The sequence below is a fragment of the Lepidothrix coronata genome, unplaced genomic scaffold (genome assembly GCF_001604755.1).
Source record: "Lepidothrix coronata isolate B3197 unplaced genomic scaffold, Lepidothrix_coronata-1.0 Scaffold356, whole genome shotgun sequence".
Lineage (NCBI taxonomy): Eukaryota > Metazoa > Chordata > Aves > Passeriformes > Pipridae > Lepidothrix > Lepidothrix coronata.
Genome location: NW_016690536.1, coordinates 135372 through 148503, shown reverse-complemented (window position 1 = coordinate 148503; position 13132 = coordinate 135372). Strand labels below are relative to the sequence as shown.

Here is a 13132-nt window from a genome sequence, read left to right as displayed (position 1 = left end):
AGGTTAGTCTTTGCCCTGCAGCACCTCCAGCTCCACACGTGTTAATGCCATCAGGCCGCTCTTCCCAGCGGAAAAAATTCCCTCCAAAGACCAGACTCTGACCAGTTCCTTCCTGCCAGCCCCAGGCAGCAGAGAAAAAGCCCCTTATCCATTCACAACAGCACCACAGGTTTTAGGATGTCATAAATAATGTTGTTTAACAGAAATAATTCATTTTACCAGTGGGTTTGAGGAGGTTTTTTTGCCACTGTAAAAACCATCAGGTGAAATATTCCTTCTGTCTTTTACCAGCAACCAACTGCTTTGGGGGGATTAATTAATTAATTAGAGGTTGAATCTGATTCCAGCTCGGTTCCTGAAACACATTTCAGTTGCCAATTAAAAAAAAATAATCATAAAATCATTGAATCATTAAGGAAAAAAAAAAAAACCTTATTGAGGCAAACCAAAGATGGCCCAAGCTCCAACTCTTGCTTCCAGACAATCCTTGGAGCCAAGTGCCCCCCAGGCCTTGAGCATTTAATTATATTGATCAAAAATTGAAATGAAACCCTCGGTGTGGGAGAGTCCTGTGGAGACTCCATGAAACCCTCAGTGTGGGAGAGACTCCATGAGACTCCATGAACCCCCTGGTGTGGGAGATTCCTGTGGAGAATCCATGAAACCCTTGGTATGGGAGAGTCTTGGAGACTCCATGAAACCCTCAATGTGGGAGAGTCCTGTGGAGACTCCATGAAACCCTTGATGTGGGAGAGTCTCCATGAGATTCCATGAAACCCTTGGTGTGGAAGAGTCCTCTGGATACTCCATGAAACCCTCAGTCTTGTGGAGACTCCATGAAACCCTTGGTGGGAGAGACTCCATGAGAGTCCATGAACCCCTTGGTGTGGGAGAGTCTCCAAGAGACTCCATGAACCCCTGTCTTGTGGAGACTCCATGAACCCCTCAGTGTGGGAGAGTCCTGTGGATACTCCATGAAACCCTCGGTGTGGGAGAGTCTTGGAGACTCCATGAACCCCTCAGTGTGAGAGAGTGTCCATGAGATTCCATGAAACCCTCGGTGTGGGAGAGTCCTGTGGAGACTCCATGAAACCCTGAGTCTTGTGGAGAGTCCATGAAACCCTGAGTCTTGTGGAGACTCCAAGAAACTCTCAGTGTGGGAGAGACTCCATGAGACTTCATGGATCCCTCAGTGTGGGAGAGTCCTGTGGAGACTCCATGAAACCCTCAGTGTGGGAGCGTGTCCATGAACCCCTTGGTGTGGGAGAGTGTCCATGAACCCCTCGGTGTGGGACAGACTCCATGAACCCCTCGGTGTGGGACAGACTCCATGAACCCCTCAGTGTGGGAGAGTCTCCATGAACCCCTCGGTGTGGGAGAGTCTCCATGAACCCCTCAGTGTGGCAGAGTGTCCATGAACCCCTCAGTGTGGGAGAGTGTCCATGAACCCCTCAGTGTGGAGAGTGTCCATGAACCCCTCGGTGTGGGAGAGTCTCCATGAACCCCTCGGTGTGGGAGAGTGTCCATGAACCCCTCGGTGTGGGAGAGTCTCCATGAACCCCTCNATGAACCCCTCGGTGTGGGAGAGTCTCCATGAACCCCTCGGTGTGGGAGAGTGTCCATGAACCCCTCGGTGTGGGAGAGTCTCCATGAACCCCTCAGTGTGGGAGAGTGTCCATGAACCCCTCGGTGTGGGACAAACTCCATGAACCCCTCGGTGTGGGAGAGTGTCCATGAACCCCTTGGTGTGGGAGCGTGTCCATGAACCCCTCGGTGTGGGAGAGTCCATGAACCCCTCGGTGTGGGAGAGTCTCCATGAACCCCTCAGTGTGGCAGAGTGTCCATGAACCCCTCGGTGTGAGAGAGTCTCCATGAACCCCTCGGTGTGGGAGAGTGTCCATGAACCCCTCGGTGTGGGAGCCTCTTGTTGCCCGTAGCAGACCAGCGATGACCTGGAGCATCCCACGACCACCCCTAACCCCACCCTAACCCCTCTTCGAGCCGGATCCGGGCGGGACAGGCGACTCTCCGAAGGCCAACCCCGCCCTGGGTGTGTTCTCTTGCAGACGTGGACGAGTGCGGGGCCATCTCCGGCGCGTGCGACGGCGGCGAGTGCACCAACACCGCGGGCAGCTACGTGTGCACCTGCCCCCGGGGCTTCATGACCAGCCCCGACGGATCCCGCTGCATTGGTGAGACCCTAAACCACGGCCCGGCCCCACGGGTCGTGCTCTGGAACCCACACTCCCCCAGGAGCACCCCCCCAGACCCCTCACGGGGTTTGGGTTCCGGGGCCATCCCGAATTCCCGCCGGTGATGGGGGTGGAACGTGGGCGTGTGGAGGGAATCGAACCTGCAGGGCACTGGGAGGGGCTGGGAGGGGCTGGGAGGGGAGTGGGGAGCAGTGGGGGTAGCCTGGGAGGGACTGGGAATGGACTGGGGAGGATTGGGATGGACTGGGGGGCATTGGAGGGAGTGGGAGGGGATTGGGGAGGATTAGGATGGACTGGGAGTGGATTCCAGAGCACTGATGGTAGACTGGGAGGCACTGGAAGGGACTGGGAATGGACTGGGGAGGATTGGGATGGACTGGGGGGCACTGGGAAGGACTGGGAATGGACTGGGGAGGATTGGGAGGCACTGGGAGTGGATTGCAGAGCACTGATGGTAGACTGAGAGGCACTGGGAGGGGAGTAGGGGGCACTGGGAGGGACTGGGAATGGATTGGGGAAGATTAGGATGGACTGGGAGTGGATTGCAGAGCACTGATGGTAGACTGGGAGGCACTGGGAGGGACTGGGAATGGACTGGAGAGGATTGGGATGGACTGGGAGTAGACTGGGGACACTGGGAGGTGCTGGAAGGGACTGGGTGGACATTGCTGGTTAGAGGGTCCCGGGGGGTTTGGGGTGGATTTGGGAGATCCCTGAGGGAGTTTTGAGGGTCCCTGAGGGGATTTAGGGGCTCCTGGGTCAGGTTTGTAGGTCCCTGAGAGGGACTTGGAGGGTCCAAGGTGGCTTTGTAGGGTCCCTGAGGGGATTTAGGGGCTCCTGGGTCAGTTTTGAGGGGGTTTGGGGGGTCCCAGGTGGGTTTGTAGGGTCCTTGAGGGGATTTGGGGGGGTTTTGTGGGTCCTGGCTGGGGGAGTTGTTTCGAAGGTCCCTCGGGGGGCTTTGGGGGTGTCTCTCTCAGCCAGCCCTGCCTGGCCACGGCCCTCAGCGCTCCCACCACCCCTGGGACACAGCTCAGGCCGTGCTCTGAACCCCAGGCAGCTGGAAAGCCCCTTTTCCATGTGCTGTTCTCCATGTTTTCCTGGCTGAAATGGTCCATCCCGGGCCAGGTCTGGATGTTCTTGCAGACCAGGGCTTTGTCCTTCTCCATAACTCGGACCCTCAGGGGCTTCAGGGCTTGAAGGGGTTGCTGAGGAGGAAGAGGAGTGGGGTGGGAAGGTGGGATTGTGGTCTGTGAGGAAGGATCCTTGTGCTCCTGCCCCGGGATCCTCCCAGCTTGCAGGAGGATCCCAGATATCCCTCCTTTTCCTCCTGCATGGAGCGTTATCCAGGGAGTGACCCCAGTACTCCCAGTACGAACTGTGGGCACGGGGTGTGGTTGGGTGGCCTTCCCAATCCAAGGGAAGGCTTGGGATCCTTCCCAGTGGTGGGAACAACCCCCCAACTGCCCATTCACCCTCTTGCTCTGCAGAGGTGAAAGGGGGAAATTTTCCCTCCAAGTGTTTATGAACCGGTGCAAATAAACAGGGAATTTTCTCACCTCCTCCTCCTCCTCCTCCCTGCCCATAAATCCTAATTTTCCCAAGCTAAGGATCCACAGGGCTCCTTTGGCTCCAGCTCCCTAAATTCAGCCTTTTGGAGGAGGTTGCTTTGCCCTGAGCTGGTTTTTTGGGAGAGGAAGAGGAGCTTCCCCAGCCCAGGAATCCCAGACACCCATCCCTGCCCCGGTGCTGGGGTCACTGGGATGTGCTGGGAGCTCTCCCACAGCATCCAAGCCTGGCACCAGCACAATTCCCAGTTTTCCATGGAAATCTCAGCCTTGTGGTGCCACGAGCAGCTCGGTGGGGTTGGTCTGTGCTGCTCCACCAGCTGATCCCTCTCCCAGTTCGGCTCAAAGTGTCCAAATTTCAAAGCTTCTTCCCCAAACCGGCTCTGAATCCAGGAAAGCTGAGTTTTCCTGCCCCCAGCCCAAAGCCTGGAGCGAATCTTCCACCTTGAACAGCTCGGAATTCCTTTCCAAAGGCTTGTAAATATTTGATGGGCCATCTCTCCTCGTGCCAGACAACAGTTCCTGTGATAAATAGATCAGTTTGGTGTTTGCTTGCTCTCAGCAGGGGCACTTGCTTGAGTCAGAATGAATCCCAGGATGTTTTCACCCAGTTCAGAAAGTTCACTTGCCACCAGAAAGACCAGGACTGGGTGGATTTTGGAAGGAGGGACTGGCACAGAAAAGGCAAAGGTCGTTGTCGCTGCAGTGCAAAATGTCAGGTAGAGCTGGAAATCCTGGGAATTAATAGAGCAGGGGAAAAAAAAATAAAAATCAGCTCCAGATTCTTTTCTATCCACGGAACCTGGAGCAAAATTAGACGTGTTCTAATCCCACAAAGAGAAAGGTTGTTGTCAAGCGTGAGTAAGAAGCAAAGCACGAGTTCCTCTCGGTGGGGAATCCGACGGATTTTTAACGAGGACAAAATTTCTTCTCATCCCTGTTTCCCAGTCCCTGCCGCGAGCCCGGAGGGATGAGCGTGATGGATGAGTCATACGGACTTTTCCTTGAGACCGGAGCTAAATAAAAAATTGGAAAGCCCACGTTTAAAAATAGCCCCCAAAGCTAATTGAGCTGCAGTGGACCGGGAGTGGATCTGAAGTCCCCCCATCATCTCCCCGAGCTCGCAGGCACCACTGGGCTGTCACGTTTTGGGCCAGGGCCGTGTTTTTTTTGGCCAAACTCACAGTTACTCTTGGGTGTCGTTGCCCTGGGATGCAGATTTTTGCAAACTTTGCTGCCATGGTTGTGTTTTTGGTGGTTTTTTGAGGTTTTTTTTTAGAGATTATGGCAGCGATTTACGTCCCGTCGTGTGAAAACAAATCGAAGGAATGGCTGGGAAAACTGGGAATTAATAACTAATTTATTAATTATGGTCACTTATTAATAATTGTGGCCGTTTGTTAATAATGGCCACTTTTCAAGGATGAAGAGCATCAGGAGAGAGACAGGAGAGACTGTCACACTGGTACCTCTGAGATGTTTAGGTTGGAGGTGACCACAGTGTCTCTCTCTATATAAATATACATATATAAATATATATAGTATATAAAAATATATAAAATATAAAAACATATAATATATAAAAATATAAAATATAAATATATATAATATATAAAAATATATAATATATATAATATATAAAATATATAAAATATAAAATATATAATATATAAAGTATATAATATATAAATATATAATATATAAATATATAAAATATAAAACATATAATATATAAAATATATAATGTATATAAATATAAAATATATAAATATATAAAATATAGAAAAATATAGAAAAATATAAAATATATAAAAATATAAAATATATAAATGCATATAAATATATAAAATATATAAAATAAAAATAAAAATATATAAATATCTCTCTCTCTCAAAGGGCATCAGCACTGGCCATGTGGTGCCTTGGCATGTTCCCCTCCCTTTTTAGTGATGCAAACACCTTTTTTTATTGCATTTGAATAATCTCCCGGAGTTTTTACAGCTGGAACAGCAAAACCTGGGGCTTGAGCTGATCCCCAACCTCATTAACTTCTCTCACTGCCCTGCCCAGTAAAACCCCCCCAGCAGCAAGGCTGGAGAAAGCCCGTCATGGTTTCAAATGAGCATTTATTGAACCCTTCAACCACCTGGGCTTGACACAAAGAGTCCAGTCCCACACGTGTTCAGAACAGTTTCATTCATTTCTGCCCGGAAAAGCCGGGCTGGGAGGGGTTTTTGAGGTTTTTTTGAGCAGAAGGATCTGCTCCAGCAGCCCGGGAGGGGTTTTTTTGTTGCTACAACGAGTTTTCTCTTCGAGAACAGCTTCAAAGGCCGATTTTCCAAGGAGGGAAAAACGGCCTTTCAGATGCATTTGCAGAGCTGCCCGTGGTGTTGCAGCCCTTGCAAACCAGAACATTGCTTTTTTAGCTCTTTTTTTTTTTTTTCCCTGGTAGTGCAGCAAAGCTCGGGGAGATTTGGGGTTGTTTTCTCTCTCCTGGGGCAGCACTGGCAGATTTACAGCCTCCAGTTCTGGGGAGGGCCAAGCTTTGCTTTAGCCTTGCAAAGTCCTGGGCTTGGGGAAGGTTTTGAGGGTGTCACTGGGGGCTTCACCTGCCTGGAGAGTTTTGTCCACTTTGGTCGTTTGTCCAGGGGAGAAAAGAGCAAGGGGAGGAAGGAAATATGAGGCTCATGGAATCGTGGAATGGCTGGGGCTGGAAGAGACCTTAAAGCCCATCCAGTCCCACCCCCCTGCCGTGGGCAGGGACATTTCCACTCTCCCAGGTTGCTCCAACCTGGCCTTGGACACTTCCAGGCATGTTTGGCTTTGGTCACTTGAGCTTCTCAATTTCTGTGACCAAACACAAAGGGAGGGAAATCCCCTTAAATTCCTCTTCCTTAATTCCTGGGAAGCGGCACCAGAACTTTCCATCCCTCCCTCTCTCCCTGCCCCTGCCCCAGCTCCATTCCTTAGGATTTAAAGTGCAGGAATCCCCTGCAGGTGCAGGACAGAGCTCAGACACCTTGTGCAGACCACATGGAATGGGAAGAGAGGGTGTGGAATGGGAAGTTAGGGATGAGCCACGCTGGATAACCTTCTATCCTGCTCCTCCTGGCCACCAGGACACACTCCCCGTGGCCCAGCTGGAGTGCAAACCCTGCGAGATCCCAGTGGAAGGTCCCAAAACTCCATCTCCCGCCTCGTAAACCCTCCCCAGCCTTTCTGACCCAGAGACCTCAGCCAGACCTGGGGCTCCATCCCCCACCTCCGGGCACTCTCTAATCCCACTTGGAATTGCCCCTCCCGTCTCCCTGCAGCATTTTCTGCTTTCCTGAGGGGTTTTGTGGAAACCCCTTCCCGAAGCAGTGGAGGAGGAGGAGGAGGAGGAGGAGGAGGAGGAGGAGGGCAGGACAAGCTGTTCTCCCACCTCCAGCGTGTGGGTGGCCCTGGAGGAGATCACAGAGGGACTGCAGGGACACAGCTCTTCCCACCCACCCCTCTCCCTGCCCGAGGCAGCTGCAGATGAGTTTTTAATTAGCTCTGACCTTCATTTCGGAGCGGGATTGTTGCAAACCGCGGCAGAGCAGCTGAGTTTAATAACCGGGGGCCAGACGGAACAAGGGCTGGAGCGTTTCCCCCGTGTCACACCAACTGCTGTGACCCCTCCCCGCCTTGTCACACTTGTCAGCACTTTGTCTGGCCGTGGGGAAGGAGCCTGAGCTCTCCAAGCCTTCCCTGGCTGTCACCCTGCCTGCCAGCCTTGGGGACATCCAGCAGGGACGGGAGGAGCTGGGTGGGGGTCTCTGATGCCCCGAAGGGTTTGTTTATTCCAAACTACCCCCCTCGGGTCTAGGAGTTCGTTTAAGCTCAGCCCTGAGACCTCACAAGGATGACTCCCATCAGGGGGGTCGAGGGGTGGTTTTTCCAAGTGGTCCCAAAATCCTGCCCTGGGTTGGTGGGAGAGGAGCTGCTTTTGGGAGTCAGAGGGGGCTACGGAGAATCATGGAATGGTTTGGGGTGAAAGGGACCTTAAAGCTCAACCAGTCCCACCCCCTGGGCTTTCACTAGCCCAGGTTGCTCCAACCTGGCCTTGGACACTTTCCAGGGATGGGGCAGCCACAGCTTCTCTGGGAATTCCATCCCAGCCCCTCCCCACCCTGCCAGGGAGGAATTTCTCCCGAATATCCCACCTAACCCTGCCCTCTGGCAGTGGGAAGCCATCCCCCCCTTGTCCTGTCCCTCCACTTCTTCTGGATTACTGAAAATTCCCAAACCCAAGTAACCCCAACCTGCTCCCTGTGTGGAAACACAGCCCTGCCACCCCCCAGCACCTGCAGGAACCTGCAGAGACGTGGGCAGTGCTCTTGCTTCACCAGAGATCAAGGCTTTGGGATGACCCAGGTGGTTTGTACTTCCCATCTTTAGGATTAGGGGCCGATCCAGTGTTGCATCAACCCCCTCTCTCAAATTTCCCTCCTCCAGGTGTGGCTTTTTGGTGGATAAAGTTTCCGAGGAGGGACCAGTTCCTGCCGAGGGGTGGGAGGGCTGTGCCTGAGGAAAGAGCTGCTGGTTTAGTCCCCCTGGCTTTAGATGGGGTCGGTGTCCTCTGCAGGGCTCTGGGATGGGACCACAGCCCACGGATCCGACAGCTCCAGGCAATCCATCTCCATTAGAGCCCAGGCTGATGTCAGCCCAGAGCCACAGCTGACACAGCAGAGGAGACTTTCCCCCTCATTAATCTCCTGGAGATGAGGGAGTGGAAGGTTCCAGGTTTTTCCTGGAGCTCTTGGTGCCAGGTGGAGCCTGCCAGATGTGTGAAAGACCCTCAGTCTGCTGGGCCTGCTCCAGAAGCCACACACACCCCACCCCGGTGCCAGGCTCGGTGTCTGTGGCTTTGACCACCATCCAGGGCTCCTTCTCCTCCCAGCTCAGTCCAGCCTGTGGGAATCAGCCCATGGCCTGAAACAGGAACAGGCTGGGCCGGAGGGATGTGGGATTGGGAACAGCTCCAGTCCCAGGAGACGCTGGGACCGCTGGGTGCTGGCAGGGAAAGCTTCCCCACGGGAAACCTGGGGTGTGGGACAGTTCTGGGAAGGTCCTTGCTTGGACCTGAGGATTGCAGGATGCACTGGACGGTGGTGGCAGCGCTGAGGGTCACTGGGAGGGTTGGACCTGGTCCCTCAGCCTCAGAGTGGGGTGGGAAATGTCCAACCACCTTGGTCTGGTGGTTCCCAGGGAAAACCAGGAGCAGGACTGTGCAGCCAAAGCTTCAGGAACGGAGCAGGAATGGCTGGGGAACATCCTCTCGCTGTCTGGGAACCCCTGAAATAGGAGCAGGAGGCGGTGCTGGGTTGTTTTTATGGCAGAGAAATGGTTTTGGTGGCAGGAGTCAGGGGAAAATACACCACTCTGGGTCCCACAGCTCGAGAGAGGGGAAGATGCTGCTCCTCCTGTGGCCAAATTCGGGGCCTGTTGTGGTGTTACATTGCCCAGTGGCCAAACCTTGGTCACAAAATGGAATATAAATGAGCAAGGCAGACACAAGCAGCAGAGGAGGAACCTGAGGAATGGACATCTCAGCCCCAGGATGCAAATTTGTTGAATTTAGCCCAGAATAGTCCATCTGTCCAGCAGGGGAAAAGTCAAGGTTCTACCTCCCCTCTTCCAGCTGGTGTGGGCTCAGTGGGGGAACCTGCCCCTGGCATCTCTTACCAGCCCAGAAACTGTAGAGAGGGAGAAGGGAGACACTTGGAAATAATCCAGATTTTTGGGGAAGGTGAGGAAGCCTGGGATGAGATGAGGGATCTCACCTGTTTTCTGCTCTGTAAATCTACCCAGAATCAGCTGGGTCAGCTCGTCCTTCCTGCAGGGCAAGGAGGGATTGCCCACGTGCTGCCCATGCCTGGCTCTTGGTCTGGCTGTTTTTAAGAGCCTAAATGGGAGGCTGGGGCTGTCTGGGAGAAAAAGACTGGGACTGGGAAGATGGGAATGCGAGATTTAATCCTGGGAATGAGTCCTGGCCCTACCCGAAGCGTCGATGTGCTCCGGAGGGAGGTGCTGGAGAACCTCACGACGTGGGAGGACGAGGCAGAACGAGGGGCTGGGTTGGGATATGGGGCAGCCAGAAGAGAATGAGCCCTCAGAAGGCCACCAGGGTGCTGTGCTGGCACACTGTGCTGGCACATTGTGATGGTGTCTCCCCCCTCTCCTCAGACCAGCGCATCGGGACGTGTTTCTCGGCGCTCATCGGGGGCCGCTGTGCCGGGGACCTGCCGGGCCAGTACACCAGGATGCAGTGCTGCTGCGACTCGGGGCGCTGCTGGGCCATCGGCCAGACCCCCGAGATGTGCCCTGTGAGGGGCTCTGGTGAGTGCCACACCACAGCTCTGCCGCTGCCCGGGCAGCTCCAGCCTGTGCCAACCCCGGCAGAGCCGTCGGTGCGATGTGGGGAATCCTGGAATCGAGGGGAGGGTTGGGTGGGGTGTTATGGAAGGGTAATATCCATTATTATTGTTTCTTCCTCCCCAGAGGGTGGTTGGGCACTGAACAGGCTCCCCATGGAATGGGTATTTCCCAAGGCTGCCAGAGCTCCAGGAGCATTTGGATGATCCTCTGAGGGATTGTTGGGGTGTCCTGATGATCCCTGGGGGTCCCTTCCCACTCAGGATATTCCAGGATTCTACAGAAATCCTGCTGCATTGTTGCTGTGGATGTTTCTGTGTTTGTAGGGGACAAATGAAGCCCCAACTCCTTAAATAAAGAGGGGCAGGGGGTGGAGAAGAACAAAAGCAAACCCTGGGGAACATGTCCAGAACTCTTGGACAACGCTCTGAGGGACAGGGGGGGGGATTGTTGGGGTGTCCTGGGCAGGGCCAGAGGTTGGACTGGATGATCCTTGTCGTCCCTTCCAACTCAGCATATTCTGTGATTGGAAAAGCCTTCCAGGACCATCAGGTCCAACCGTCCCCCAGCACTGCCGAGGCCACCACTAACCCCTGTCCTCAAGTGTCACCTCCACATGTCTGTTAAATCCCTCCAGGAGTGGGGACTCCACCACTGCCCTGGGCAGCCTGTGCCAATGCCTGCCCACCCTTTCCATGAAGAAATTCCCCCTGACCTCCAACATAAACCTCCCCTGGCACAGCTTGAGGCCGTTTCCTCTCGTCCTGTCGCTTGTTACCTGGGAGAAAATCCCACTCCCCATCCATGGAACACCCAGGGAAGGTCACCTGGGGATGCTGGTTCTCCTGCCTGGGTCTCAGCTGAAGCTGAGCCAGATGAGCCGAGCCAAGGCAGGAATTCATCCCTTTCCTCCCACTCCTTCAGCTCTCCTTGGCTCCCACCATGACTGAACCTTGGGATGAGCCCAGGCAGCGGGAGGCCTGGAGGAGTCCCAGAGGTGTAGATCCATCTCTCTGCATCTGCAGGAGGGCCAGAGATGTAGATACATCGCTCTGCATCTCTTTTTTCACCCCTAACTCCGAGCAGGGCAGAGCAGGACAGAGCTCCCAGTGCCTGGCACCTCCCGTGTGTCCCGTCCTCCCCGGTGGGAAGGGAGCCCGCGGTGCCAACTGTGCCACCCGCCCCAAAAACCTGCTGCCAGACACCCTGGCGAGCTGTGTGTCCTCACCTGCTGCGGGGTGAAGGGTGTTCAAGCCCTCCCCACCCCGTGTACCCCATTCCCACCAGCACCCACCCACTCTGCTCCCCATGGATCCGTCCCCATCCCGGGATTCGGGCCCCTCAGGAGAAGCCCTGAGGCAGCTGTTTTGTTTCAGACGAGTACCGCAGGCTCTGCATCGAGGGACTCCCGGTCGTGCCAGGCTTCCCTGGGAACTTTCCAGGAATCCCTGGATTTGGGCCCAACGGCGTCGGGCCGGGACTCAACGGGCCCGGAGGCATCGGACCAAACGGGGCGAACGGACAAGGCGGGATCCCAGGGCTGCCTGGAATGGGCCCAGGAAGCTCGAGCATTGGTAATTAAACTCCTTTCTCCTCGTGCTGACCCCTCTTTAGGCTGCCTGGCTGGGAGCAGAGCGTGTTCCTGCGTGCTGGAATGCTGCTCCCGGCACACCCGCGTTCTTCGACAGCTCCACGGTGTGTCCCGAGCCTAAAGGGGGGAGTGGTGGGATGTGACAGGAACACTGTGCAGGACACTGAGCCCACAAACACATCAAACAGTGTCTGCTGGCACGGCAGCACGGCCGGGGTCGGCTCCAGGCTGGAATCTCTCCCCAATCACCCAACAGGAACGAAGCCTTTCAAACAATTACCGGACGGGAACAAAGCTTTCACGTCACCACCTCACCCTCTGCCTCCCCAAAACAAAACTGCTCCCCCACCGGCTTGGACCCCCCCTGTGCTGTGCACCCCGATGCAGCTCCTTGCTGAGGGCTGAAGCTTGTGGGGACATGCTGGGTGGCCCCAAAGATTGATCCCCACCTTGTTTTGGAGGGGCTTGGAATTGGTTCCCGTCTGATCCCAGTCAGGTGGGATTGATTCCCATCTGATTTCAGAGGGGCTGGAATGGATTCCCAGCTTATCTCAGAGAGGCTGAGCCCCCCTCATGCCTGGTGGTGTTTTTGTCAAGGCTGAGCCCCCCTCGTGCCTGGTGGTGTTTTTATCTAGACATATCCCAGAGATTTTCCAAGGCCTTTGGCCCTGGGATGAGCTCAGCTGGTCCCAGCAGGGTGCTGATAACACCAGGCTGGTGGCTTTGATCTCTGTGTGGGCCAGTCACTTCAGAGCTGGACTTGATGGTCTTTGTTGGTCCCTTCTAGCTCAGAACAGTGGGGAGGGGGCACAGCAGCCCCTTGTAGACCCTTCTGGGTCTGGGGGTCCTGCTCAGGGCCCGGGAGCATCTCGGGGCTGTCGCGGTTCCGATGTCCCCACCCTGAGCCCTGGGGACAACCGAGGGCTCCGGAACCTTCTCCCTGATGCTGTTTCTGTGCTTCCCAGGAACTGCCACGTTGAACCAGACCATTGACATCTGCAAGCACTTCACCAACCTGTGCCTGAACGGGCGCTGCATCCCCACCCCGTCCAGCTACCGCTGCGAGTGCAACATGGGCTACAAGCAGGACGTGCGTGGGGAGTGCATTGGTGAGTGGCCTCTGCTCCAGACGGGCCCTGGGCCTGCTCCTAAAGCACCTCCAGCTGCTGCCCCAACACCAGGGAGGGTTGGGATGGATCTCAGGGAAAGGTTCTTCCTCCCCAGAGGGTGGTGGGCACTGCCCAGGCTCCCCAGGGCAGTGGGCACGGCCCCAAGGCTGCCAGAGCTCCAGGAGGGTTTGGATGATCCTCTGAGGGATTGTTGGGGTGTCCTGATGATCCCTGGGGGTCCCTTCCCGCTCAGGA

At 55.0% G+C, this 13132-nt stretch overlaps 1 protein-coding gene across 1 annotated transcript in view; it reads left to right on the top strand.

The window, feature by feature from the left end:
• Positions 1-13132, top strand: part of FBN3 (fibrillin 3) — a 124411-nt gene that overhangs the window by 47374 nt on the left and 63905 nt on the right. The window contains exons 8-11 of the mRNA XM_017838759.1: positions 2067-2192; positions 9989-10141; positions 11554-11751; positions 12734-12877. Of these exons, the coding sequence (XP_017694248.1) occupies positions 2067-2192; positions 9989-10141; positions 11554-11751; positions 12734-12877 (621 nt within the window). The remainder of the gene's footprint in view (positions 1-2066; positions 2193-9988; positions 10142-11553; positions 11752-12733; positions 12878-13132) is intronic.